Below are 13,155 nucleotides of genomic sequence, written 5' to 3' on the forward strand. Positions count from 1 at the left end.
GCTGGCAATGCTCTTTCTAATGCACCCCACAATTCCATTGGCCCTCTTGGCCACAACAGCACACCACTGGCTCAGGGACAACTTGTTTTCTACCAGGACCCCCAGGTCCTTCTCTGCAGAGCTGCTTTCCAGCAGGTCAGCCCCCAGCCTGTACTGGTTCTTGGGGTTATTCTTCCCTACGTGCAGGATCCTGCACTTGCCTTTGTTGAACTTCAGACAGTTCTTTACTACCTAGGAAGAAGAACCATCTCTTCAGCCTCTCAAGATCCTTCCAAAGGGCTGCACAGCCCTCTGGAGTATTGGCCACTCCTCCCAGTTTTGTGTCATCAGTGAAATTGCTGAGGGGGCATTCATCCAAGTTGCTAAGCAGTAAGCTAAACAATACCGGGCCCAGTATTGAACCTTGAGGGACACCACTAGTGACAGGCCTACAACTAGACCCTGTGCCACCAACTATGACCCTCTGATATCCACACTCAGCCACCTCACTGTCCACTCATCCAGTCCCCACTTCCTGAGTTTGCCTATGAAGGCGCTGCGAGAGATCATGTCAAAGGTTGACTCTGGGTGTGACCATCCACTGGTGGGCATGGAAGAGCAGCCAGATGCATCCAGCTGGAATGACCTTAGCTATTAAGAGAACAAGCACGAAAAAAGTCTCTCTCTTCATGGCTGAGCGCACAGCATTTCTTCAGCAGCAGGCTGCCTTGAGCACTCCTGCCAGAAAGGTCTGCTCTCCAACATGCCTTAGCAACAAACCCCTGGTGTGCAAAGGAGAGGGAAATAGTGAAAAATTAATAACAGGTAAAACCCACCTTTTTATGCCACAACTGCAATGCCTCTAAGTTCCGCTTTTATGAAAACTGCCCTTTTCCTCACTCCACAAACAATACTCCATATTCCACTCCTGAGAGAAGTCTGTAACCACCAACGTCTCTGTATCATTGGAGGTCACTGAGCAGGCTCCATTTCCTGGCTCCCAACAGCTTGCTTTCTTAGCTTGCAATTTTTTTTCCCCATTCACACAGAAACCAGGTTTACAGCTTGTTTGATTTGTAGGATCTTGTTCTGTTGAGTCGATACAAAAAAATAACTGAAAAAAAAAGAAATAGAATCATAGCATGGTTTGGGTTGGAAGGGACCTTAAAGATTGTCTTGTTCCAAATCTCTTGCCTTGGGCAGGGACAACTTTCACTCCACCAGGTCACTCAAAGCCCCATCCAACCTGGCCTTGAAAAGTTCCAGGGATAGGGCACCCACAGCTTCTCTGGGCAACCTGTTCCATTGCCTCACCACACTCAGAGTAAAGAATTTGTTCCTAAAACCTAATCTAATCTGACTTCTTCTCTGCCAGTTTAAAGCAATCTCCCCTTGTCGTGTCACTACATGCTTTTGTAAAAAGTCCCTCTCCATGTTTCTTGTAGCCCCTTTAGGTATCAGAAGGAGCTATAACGTCTCCCCAGAGCCTTCTCTTCTCCAGGTAGAATAAACCCAAATCTCTCAGTCTGTCCTCATAGGAGAGGTGTTGCAGCCCTGTGATTGTTTTGTGACTCCTGTGTTTGTTCCAACAGGTCCATATCCTTATTATGATTGGGGCCCCAGAACTGGATGCAGCACTCCGGGTGGAGTCACATTAGATTTAATATAGGAAATCAGGGTTAAGGATATTTACAGTCTTTCTCTAGTAATGAACCCTGCAAACATACTAATAAAAGAGATGTAATACTGTGGCTTCAGTGCTAGAGGGGAAGCTGTGACAGATTTTCAGTTTACAGTACACTTTGCCTATGCATCTGTGAAAGAATGGGATTTTCCTTTAAACTCTCATAAGTATCAGATGAAATGTATAATTTTGGTGTTTGCTGTAATCACGTCTCCCTCACAATTCCAACCATTCTATAAGTTATCTGTAAATTAATAGTGTAATTTGATCACACATTAACGAAGTCAATAACACTGTCAATTCAGTATCATGCACCAATAACCCTTACCTCAAATATCTTACAACCTAGGATAACTAGATCGAAAAATAGCTAAAAAAAATTAAGAAAAAAAAAGAACAGTATGGTTACTGTTTACCAAGTCTGCTTCAATGTTATTTTTTTCTTTAATTTAGGGATGTGGTCGGTTGGTAGGACATCATTTAGAAGGAAGGGACAAACTCGTTTCAAACCCAGAAGCATTACAACTTTAAAAAAAAGGAAACAAGGGAAAACTGGGGACAGGAAGAAGATCTGAAACAGGCATTACAAAGAATAGCATGGATAGATTTGCCAATACAAGATTCTGTACATTGCTTATTGTACATAATTTGTCATTTGGGGCATAAATTCATAAAGATTCTCCCTCATCCACTGCAACCGTACCCAGAACTACAATGAGTCATTGATAGCTCTCATGACTCTGATTTCACACGTATGACACAAAGAATTTTCTAACTGAGCCTCTAAAAAGCCTGACAAGGTATTTTACTTGTTGTTTTTGCAGATGATGTAATTTTCTGAGTTTGGCAATTGCTGAGATACCACAAAGAAAGGTGGTTTTCATAGTGGTTCAGCCCTGAGCCAAAACTGAAAGATGACGTTATTGTCTTTGACTAAGCATCCAAACTTCTGTGAGTTTCTCTGATCTAGAGCCTTCTGGGGTTTTAGACTTGACAGAATCACTGCCAAATTTATTGGTCAAATGTGCAGTTCTGTGAGACTTTGAATTCCTGAGCTGGAGACTCAGATGCCACCACTGCTGGATATACCATGACTTCTGCCTGATGTGGCTGTGGTCTCTGCTGGACAGTGGGAACCTGAAGCTCAGGGTGCAATGATTGCACTGACAGTCCTGAGGCCAGCTGGTCCCAAAATCTGTGCCTCTGCATGACTTCCCAGGTCACACACCATAGAAAGCACATTCTCACCACATGAGGAACGCATGCCATGGAGTCAGCAAGGACACCTCAGCAACCACAGGGTAAACAAGGATGGCTGGGGTAGCAGAACCAGACAGCCACTCTACCCCCAGCAAGAGGGGAACCCCACCAGTGGGGTGCAAAACACTGACTCCTGAGGTGTCCTTTCAGGGTGTGAGGGGGGTGTTTTCTGGGGTGCTCTGCTCCCAGTGTCCCACAGAGGGGGCTGATAGCTTTCTCATCCTCTCTGCCACATTTAGTGGGACCCTATAACACTATTGGCATGGGACATCATACCCTGCATCTGCTCCCTGGTGCACATCCTGGGTCACCTGTTCCTCAGGGCACTCTGATATTCTGGTGAGCACTTCAGAGCACCTTCGTCTGACACCCCAGCCAGCAGCACTGCAGTCCAGACAGGAAAAGTACCCATGACACATTACAGGCTTATCACTGCACAGGATCTTGACTAATTTCTCAGGGTTCTGCTGCCTCCATGTTGCAAAGCTGTCACCAGCCTCCCTCAGAGCTGCAAGGAAGTGGTCAGTAGCTGATGACTGTCCAGGTAGGCTTCTCCACCTCTCATCCCTTCCCCAACCCTGTTGGAGGTCATCTGTCACCTCCTTATTCAGCACGGCATTCCCCTCCCCTCTCCCTGCCCACCACCATGCTCTGCCATAACTGCAGACACAGCCTGGTCAGTCCAGCTATCCCCTGCCAGACTCCTGACAGCACCTGACAATTAGTTTGCCTTATGTTAAAATAAAAACAAAAGACAAAATGAAGAAACAAATGAAAAAAAACCCAAGAAAATCCCTAAAAAACCCAAACAAGCAAACAAAAAACAACAGAAACAAAAAACCACCAACCCTGACTTCCTGTGTCTTTGCATATTGAGAGCTTCTTCTAGATTCTAGGAGCCTGTGTGCACCTTCCCCCAGTTCCACGTCGTTGCCCACCACAGGATGATGAAACAGGCAGGAAGGATGGCATCATGACCACAAAATATGGTGCAAATCAAGATGCTGTCACGTGAAGTCAGCTCCTACACCTGTGCCTGTGGGATGCAATCCACATCCTTCCTCATCATGACCCCCTCTCTTTCCTCCCTCTGGGTATCTGTGCTCCTCCACTTCTCTCCTGCACAAGTGGAGCAGGTAGGGATGGTGACAGCCTTGCTGAGGGGCACAGGACACACACACACCCCAGACTGACAAGGGAGGCATGGAGCAGCTGACACTCGGACTTTCCCATAGCACATAGAGTCCAGAGTACAGAAATAGGTTGTAAAGTGCCAAAAACACTTTGTTGTTAAGTACAACCCCCTTTTTCTTGTTTCCCTTATTTACTTCTCCTTTATACTCCTTGGAGTCAGCCAGTGCATCTGCAGAAAGGTCACTGGTGAGGAAGAACAAGGTGTCCTCATCCTTGAAAGGAGACTTCTTATTTTTCACTTTTTTATTTGAGCTCTTAATGCTGAAGGTCACTGCCAGAGCTTTCCCTCACACATCAGTATCCAACACCCCCAGCAGCACACCCACAGCCAAAAGTGTGGGTACTGAGGGCAAAGAAACACACCTCCCCCAACACATAATTATGGATGCATGGAAGAAGCTTGCCAGCGTTGACACCAAACACCTGCTCTGTGCTGGTTTGGTGTTCCCTGAAGTTACCTGGAAACAAACAAAGCAAGATCTCAAATGTGAGGTTCACTTAGCAAAGGAGGGGTTATAAGCTGCAGCTGGTGGTGATACTACATGGAGCTGCTCCCCATAGAAGGGACCTCCTGAAGTCAAGAAGTGGATGGATCCAGCTGTCAGGTCAGCAGGGTAATAGAGAGGCACTCAGGGAGGACAGCACTCCTGTCTGCATCTGACCATCCTTTACAACCACTTTCATCATCCCCTCCTCTTCTCTATGAGCTGCTTACATTCATGGAGAAAAGACCCCAAAGACAGTCCTTTTTGGCAAGAAGGGACAAGCTTCCTTCCATTTCTGTGCAAAGTCATTACCACCAACACATTTTTTCTTGCAGTCCTTCGTGCCTGAAGCTCCTGCAGCTTATCTGCAGAGCAGCTGTGGGGGACTTTCCATTTCCAGGGAGGCTTTTGTCTCCCATTTAGAAAAAGCAGTAAAAGTCACACCCTCCTCCCTCTCTGTGTGTTTCTGCAACTGAAAAATAAAACAAAAAAGGAAATTAGCTCATTTCAGTGCAATCAGATGCAAAGACTTAAAGTGAAACTACCTCAAAACACGGGATGTTGTCAGCACTCTGATACTAAATCTGTTGTCAAACAAGTGATGAGTCAAGTGGTCCCTCTACCTTCACAGTCCATGCCACCCTGACAGCTTTCACACAGACACAATTTCAGCTTGTCCTACTTCTCAGACAGTAAAGCCCACACGGGGACCTTTTGCGTAGAGAGGAAGGGCATATTGCAGGTTTCACACTGCCATGATGCAGCATGCAGATCCTGAAATGGAAACGGCCCAGCCTCCCCCAGCAATGTTCTGGTGGTTCAAGTCTGCTGGAACTCACCAGATCCTAAATTGGAAGTGTGTGTGTGTATGCACATCCTGCTCCCATACTCCTGCCAGCTCCTGAGTTCTGGACTGTGATGATCTACTCACAATATAGTCTCATACTTTTGTGCCCCTTTTTTCCTAAGCAGACATTTTGAAATGAAACCTAAATCATATTCTCATTTCTATTTTTTATAGCAAAGAAGATCCCTAATCAAACACACCTAATTGCTCATTCATACAAATCACTGCCAATTCAAATTGTAGAGGAGGTCCTATACTTATAATATTGAACATACTGCCTGCCTTTTTCAAATATATAGTTCCAATATTTACAGTGAATAAAACACTAAAACACTTTTTTAAACCTTAAAAATTTCAAGGGAGAAGGTTTCACAGAAGATACTGCATTCCACCTTGTTTCAGTTCCTGTTTTCTCTTATTAAACCTTTTGCCCTAAGTTTGTAGAATCATGGAATCATAGAATCATAGAATGGTTTGGGTTGGAAGGGACCTTAAAGATCGTATTGTTCCAATCCCCCTGCCATGGACAGGGACCTTCCACTAGACCAGGTTGCTCAGTACCCCATCCAGCCTGGCCTTGAACATCTCCAGGGATGGGGCATCCACAGCTTCCCCGGGCAACCTGTGCCACACCAACCTCACAATAAAGATTTTTTCCCCCTAATATCTAATCTAAACCTACTTTCTTTCAGTTTGAAGCCATTAACCGTTGCTCTGTCACTACATGTCCTTCTAAATATTCTCTCTCCATGTATTTTGTAGGCTCCCTTCAGGTACTGGAAGGCTGCAATTAGGTCACCCTTAAGCCTTCTCTTTTCCAAACTGAACAATCCCTCAGCCTTTCCTCATAGGAGAGGTGTTCCATTTAAAATGTTTTAGTCTTTAACTCTGTTTTGTGGGGTTTAGGAGCACTAAATTCTTTATCCAAACAGAGGTTGTTCAAACAAGGCACTTCCAAAACCCAACTCAGAGAAATTATTATACACAATAGTCTGAAAATTCTCTTCCCATACAAAATAGTTCCTGTCACAACTGGAGAGCATCGCAAAGGTACAGGACAGACACTGCAGCACTGAGTCGCTGGCTTAGTGCCAGATTAGGAATTCCAGGTGACCATGCCAGCATCCAGAAAAGTTTGACTGGATTCTCTAATTCTCCTGGTAGACTTCAATGATTCACAGTAAGTCACTGATAATGAGCCCTGTGTGGGTTACCAGGTTGCTGGCTCAGCTGCAAGGCAGCAGCGTGCCAGGAAAGCAGCAACGGTCTCACACATGGGATTTCCCGTTTTTTTTTCAATCCCACACCTGCTGCATTGACTATACACAAAAATTATGACAAAGTGCAGAGGAGGTGCAGGAAACAAGGGAACCAGGAAACAAGAGAGCCAGAACCAGAAAAAGATCTGGCAGACCAGCAAGCAATGAAGAATTCCAGAAATGGAGCACATTCACATTCTGAACGAAGATAGCAAGACAGAAAATAACCATAGTCACCATTCAAGGGAGGACCTCTGCAAGAACCTTGCAGTAATGGTGCAGCTGTGCTAACACTATGCTTGGCGTTTGCAAAGACACCTACGCACATGCACAAGAGCTCTTCAGCAAATACCAGCCTGATAAACAGCGATCGACGCCAATATTTACTTGACTAATACCTACTTTTGGATAGCAGTTGCAAAGACTGGCCTTTACAAGGATGTCATCACCTTCACAGGTGCCAAAACCCACTTAGCAAACTACCTAGTACATCTTTCCATTTCTTACAACCTCCTTTTCTCTCTGGGAAGTTTTTGGTGACTACCAAGGGGCTGAATTGGGAATGACCTGCAGGATCTCTGCTTTCTGCTTTCACAGAAAATTCAGCTCACCAAACAACTTGCTCCAGTCAATTTTGAATTGACCATATAACAAACCTAAGACCAGGAAAATCCTGTCAATTAAGGTTCCTCACAATTACTCCTTGATTAAAGTGCACACAGTCAATATAAACTCTGTTACAAAGAGGGGTTCTGCCACTCAATCCCATCCTCAGACAAATGTTCTTGCTCTTGGCAGGAAAATTGCTTGGCCCAAAATGGTGGGCAACAAATCAGACTCCCATGAGTCATCTTTCAGTAGCATTTTGCATGTAATGAGTTAGTGCTGCCTGCTTAGCTCAGAGGTGGTCGCAGAGGAAAAAGTGGGGGTTAATCCCTTTGCCAGTGACAGAGTATGTAATATATAAGCAACCATGCAGTTTACCTTTCGCTAAGAAAATTATTTGTTTAAGCTTTCAAGGAAAGCAGGCAAGAAAAAACAGAACAGGAGGAAGAGTCTAAGAATTAATGATAGGCATTAGGTAATATTCAAACAGCAGATGAGATCTGTACAAGTGTGGTTACATCCCAGCAGTGGACAGGAAGCTCTGCTTAGTTTCTTTTCCTGAGTAGTGCTGAATCGAATCATATCATCAAATCGAAGTCAAATTAGCTGGCATATTTCACTTATCTGCTTAAAGCTGCATCAACCTTTACCCTTGCCATAGTGGAGTGTCGGCAGCACAGCGGTAGCTGCTGGAAGCTGAAGTTTTACTGCAGTTGCCACCGGAATATTGCTAATACAGAACAAAGCCATTTCCTTGAAAAGTAAGGTTGAGATTAATGTTTCAGGCTGGAGGATTAAGGAAGCTTTACTTGTAATAGTGAGAGAGATCCCTGGAGGGAAGCTGACAGAGAAGAGAAAACCAGAAAATTAGAGTGCCTTAAGAAAAATAATGATAATCAATAAAACAAAATAAAATAAAACCTAACAAAACACAACCAACCAAACAGAAAACCCCAGCCAAACCAAGAAAACCTATTCAAGGCTATCATCACACTCTCTCAGTGTGGCCGCACCCTGCTGCACTTTCCTGAAAGGACCTTGCTTTTTGGTCCTGACAATAGAGTCAAGTTTCCTGCTCGGATGCACAGACCTGCAAGGATCAACAAGAACTGCCGACTCTGTGGTCTGCAGAAACAGGAAAAGAGAGGGAGAAAAACAAACAGCTTCTGAGTTAACACAAGAGCTGTCAACACCAGGCAGCCTTGGGAAGATGAGAAGATAAACTCCAATGATGAAACAGTACCAGAGATTTGTTTAAGATCTTACAGGGAGGTACAGAAACAGCTTGAAAATGATTCAGCACAAATAACTGAGTTCAGAGAAAAAACAGCTAGTTTCCTTTTTCTCCCACTCTTGATTTCATTTCTTCAGATTTTGATTTCCTTTCAACAAGCCTGCCCGCTAGTGTTATGTGTACTGAGAATATGTCACATGTTGGCTTTCAATGACATGTTCCTGGTAAAACCACATCACCCAACCACATCACCCAGACACCGGTGAAGCTTGGGCACATTATCTCAACACGGTTCTCTCTTCTCAGATGTGCAATTGCAATAACTGTGAATGGTGTTAAACAGAAAAAACCTGGAAGGCTGCTCCAAGTGGGCGGTGCTCCTTGGGCTGTTGCTCTGCTCCCTGCCATGGCTGTGCCCACCTGGGGACCTGTGGTCCTGCTCGGTGCAGCCATGGCAAGAAAGAGGTTTTGTGGCTGCTGTGGCAGAGCACCTTCCCAGGGGGCTATGCTTCCCACAGACACACCACTTTATTTAGGGGAATCGAAACAAGAAAACGACAGAGCTCGCTGGTGGCTTGAAACCACAGTGGACTTATTTTCGCTTTACCCCTATTGCACAATCCTGTAATTGGCAGCAGCCCCATGGTGTGCTGTTCCTGCCATAACGGGCTGTGATTACACACCAGTAAGTCCCTCACACACCAGTAAAATCCTGCAGGGATGTGGGCCAGATCTGGAGCTGGAGTAAGCTCCCCTCTCAACAGTGGTGGGTCTCCCCACATTGCACCAGTGCACTCAGACACACGGCTCTGCCTGCAGCAACCCAGGAGCTGAGCACTTCTGCCTGCAGCAACCCAGGAGCTGAGCACTTTCGGGTACTCTGGCTCACAGGCAGATCTATTAACCCATTTTGTACACTAAAGTTTCATCTCTCCCTTTGTCCCCACACCCTTTCTCCCACGTCCTTTCCCCCCTCCCCTTCTTCCCCTTAAGGGCTGTTATTACCCTTAGTACTATTTTAAAATAAAACAAAGAGAATAAATTGATGCCTGTGACTTCACTATCCCATCAGCTGCCCTGATAGGAGAGAATCTCCTCTCCCATATATGCCCAAAAGAAGGGTCCACCTCTTTGTGTGACTGCAGGAATACAGAGAGAAGTTGCCTCTAAAGCTCATCTGCCTTCAGGGTGAGGAAGTGTTCCTGAGCAGCACAGGATCGAGGTTAATTTGGTTTTGGCTTCACTGGAGGAAGAGTCATTTAAATAATTTGTCCAAATATTTGATCTGTCTCCAAATTCACAAAGAAGACAAAGCTGCAGGTCATACCTGGCTCTGTCTAAACAAGCAAAATGAATGAGCAAAGTAACACAGGTGCCACCAGTGCAAAGGACCAGTGTATCCCCATGGCTTGACTTTGTGGCACCTTCTGTGCATTGGGGACTTCTGAGCACTGAGAGAAGAAGGGGCACGTGGGGTCTTGGTAAGGGCCCTGGCCCCATGTGCTGACATTTTAGAGGGGCTGCTGTGATTTGTGGAGCAGCCGTCAGGCTGTGGCTGTGAGATGCAGCGCTGAGCATCACGTGCTGCAGACACACACTTCTACCACGAGGGACGACACGTCACGCAGACATGCTCCTGAACTGTGTACCTGCCTTCCCATCATCTAAAACCCAACAAATATTTTTGGAAGAACTAATTTCTTATGTAACAGGAATGACGTGGCTGGGTTACTAACAGGGGTGTTCATGCAGCTGAAAAGAGACCCTGAACACATTAAGTCAAGCTGATACGCCTCTATGTCATTTAGGTTAAATACCAGATGAGAGGTGAAGGCAATACATTCTCAAAAACATCAGAAATTCCTCCGTGGCCAACCTAAGATGCCCTGACACCAGACAGAGTGCATTGCGTGATGCTGACAGTGCCCAGCTACCGTCTTGGGAGTGCCCTTGCAAAAGCCTCATCCAGCTGTATCCTTCTTTTAGACATCTCACCCTGAAAACTGCCCTGTGAGCTGGCACCACTGCCTCTTCCACATGCCAGTTATGCAGCTGCCTTCTGCCAGGTACAAACAGGGCTGAGGTTTTCTACACAGGGAGAGAAATCAGTCATATTTCAGATGTGCCATCATTTCTGGGAAATAGGCAGGGAAAAGGGTATCTGAACTGAGCTGGTGAATGATTCCCCTTCTAATGGACTTCAAAATCATCAGTATTTCTAGACACTTAAATTGAGAGGCTCCTGTCCCATAGAAAGGAGATTCTCGACATCCCCTTGAGGGTCTGTATTACACTGTGCCATCTTTTCCTTTGTGAAGCTGTGTTTTGATGGGAGAGGTAATAGTTTACTGTCTTTCAGCCACAAATGAGTCCTTTGTTATGTCTGACTCATCTGTGCTTTCTTTACCTCAAGCTATTTTCATTTTCCCCTAAAAACAGAAGTCCATCCCGTAAGTCAGTGCACCAAATATCAACTCTCCCGGACACAGGAGGCCAATGAGTGATCCATATATCACTGGCAACTCTCCCAACATTGTGCAAGAATCGCAAAGACACGAGGGTGACTTTGTTTCAGCTCTTGTTTCTTGCAAAAAGCACCATCTAAAATTATAGCAAGCACAGGCAAGTGTGCCCCGGCATGTGTCAGCCAGCACCATGCAGGGTAGAGCAGTGCTAGGGTGGCCCTTAGTTGCAAGTAGCACAGGAATTTGGGCCAGCTTGTTTCTCTGTTTAGTTTGAGGGCAAGGTCACCATCACCTTGAACAGAAAGAAGGTTTAGACAACTGGGATTGCTCAGCCTGGAGAAAAGAAGGCTCTGGGGAGACTTTATTGCAGCCTTTCAGCACTTGGAAGGGGCTTATAAGAAAGATATGCCTTTTGCAATAGAACAAAGGGTAATGGTTTTAAAACAGGTTTTAAACTGAAGGAGCGTTTAGTTTAGATTAGCTATAAGGAAGAAGTTTTTTACAACGACTGTGGTAAAACACTGCCACTGGTTGCCAAGAGAGGTGATCGAAGTCCCATCCCTGGAAACATCCAAGGTCAGGTCTGATGGGGCTCGGAGTAAACTGACCTAGTTGAGATCTTCCTGTCCTTGGAAGGGAGGTTGGACTAGCTGACTTTTAAAAGGTCCCTTCCAACTCAAACTATTCTATGATTCTGTGATAATAACAGACCACATCTCTTGCTTCTACTTGCCAAAGCACACTCTATCTCTCCACCTTTTTCCTCATCATGGTCACAACCCTGTCCAGCTCTCCTGGACCACCACCACAAGCACAGCCCACCCTCCCATCTCTCTTTCCCTAGCACAAGCCTACCCCACCTCTCTGCCTCTTCTTGCCGGATGATGCAAACCCTCCCACTCCACCTCCCCTGGCCACCCACGCCTCCATCCCCTCTTCACTAAGCACACTCCATCCCTCCATCCCGTCTCCCCAACGCACGCCCCATCCTCCCATCTCCTTCCGTCCGGCACACCGCATCCCGCCGGGCTTTTTGTGACCGGGAGCGGAGGCGTTCTCCCTGCCCGGTCCCGCTCCGCCCGGGCACGCCGCCTCCTGCCCGCCCGGCGCGGGGGGGCGGGATTCCCGCGCGTTTTCCACACGTCAGGACTCGGGGAAACCCCCGGCGAGCCGAGCTGTAAGCACCGCGCTCCGCCCCTGTGCCCACAGTCCGCTGCCGCCGTCGAGCCGTGAGGACCTGGGACGTAACTGCTCCGCACCGAGCCCAGCCGAGCCGAACTTGGGCGGTCAGTGTCCTGCCGATCCGAGCCCGGACAGTCCGTGCCGAGCCGAGCCTGAAGAGTCCGTGCCCCGCCGAGCCGAGCCTGGACGGTCCGAGCCCCACCGCCGCGATGCTGCCTGGCAAGACCCTGCGGAAAACTACGCCACCAGCCTCTCCTGCAGGTACCGGAGTGTGAAGTGAGAGGGTGGGGGGAACAGGATGGGACTGGACAGGACGGGGACACACGGTTCTGCTGCTCGCCCCACTCCAGCACCGGGAGCGGGGGCAGCGCCCGGAGCGACTGCGGTCTCTCTTGTGTGGAGGCGAGGGCGGTACAGCCACTGCTCTTAGTGTGTGTGTGGAGGGGGGGAGGGGGGGAAGGCGGAGAGATGTGTTTCATGTTGAGAAAAGAAGTAAAAAATTGAACAAACTTGTGGGGATTCCTTTAAAACGGAAACCACGCTTGGTGTCTGACGGCCGCGTGTGTCCGCAGGGCGGGAGGAGGCGGCGGCCGAGTGCGCCCAGGAGCTGCTCCGCATCGGCGACAGGTGGGACCTGCGGCAGAGGATCCTGAACCTGCTCAGCAAGCTGTTCTGCCCGGAGATTTGGGCTGCCCGCGGGCATGGCGCGCGAAACGGCAGGGGATGATGACCTTGGCTTTATGGTTTGGAACAAGAGGCTTCACAGACACTGGGAGATGAAGAAACCTCGGAAATCTCGTTGCGTTGTATTTAGCTGCCTGTAGCCGTCTGAGGATGGCTATCACATGATTTCTCTGAAGAATGTTACAGCAATATTTGCGTGTGAATGCCAGATGGGAAAAAAAATAGTGATGGGCAGAGCCCCTCACCTTGCAGTGGTGAACTGGGGGGAGATGGTGA

The 13,155-nt window shown here is 47.2% G+C and overlaps 1 protein-coding gene across 1 annotated transcript; it reads left to right on the forward strand.

The window, feature by feature from the left end:
- The first annotated feature begins 12,404 nt into the window (after positions 1-12,404).
- On the forward strand, positions 12,405-12,922 carry PMAIP1 (phorbol-12-myristate-13-acetate-induced protein 1). Its single transcript, XM_027634464.1, is given in 2 exon segments — positions 12,405-12,479; positions 12,776-12,922. Coding segments are annotated over 2 exon segments (222 nt in total).
- The last annotated feature ends 233 nt before the right edge of the window (positions 12,923-13,155 follow it).

The sequence above is a fragment of the Corapipo altera genome, unplaced genomic scaffold (genome assembly GCF_003945725.1).
Source record: "Corapipo altera isolate COAL_440 unplaced genomic scaffold, ASM394572v1 61411, whole genome shotgun sequence".
Lineage (NCBI taxonomy): Eukaryota > Metazoa > Chordata > Aves > Passeriformes > Pipridae > Corapipo > Corapipo altera.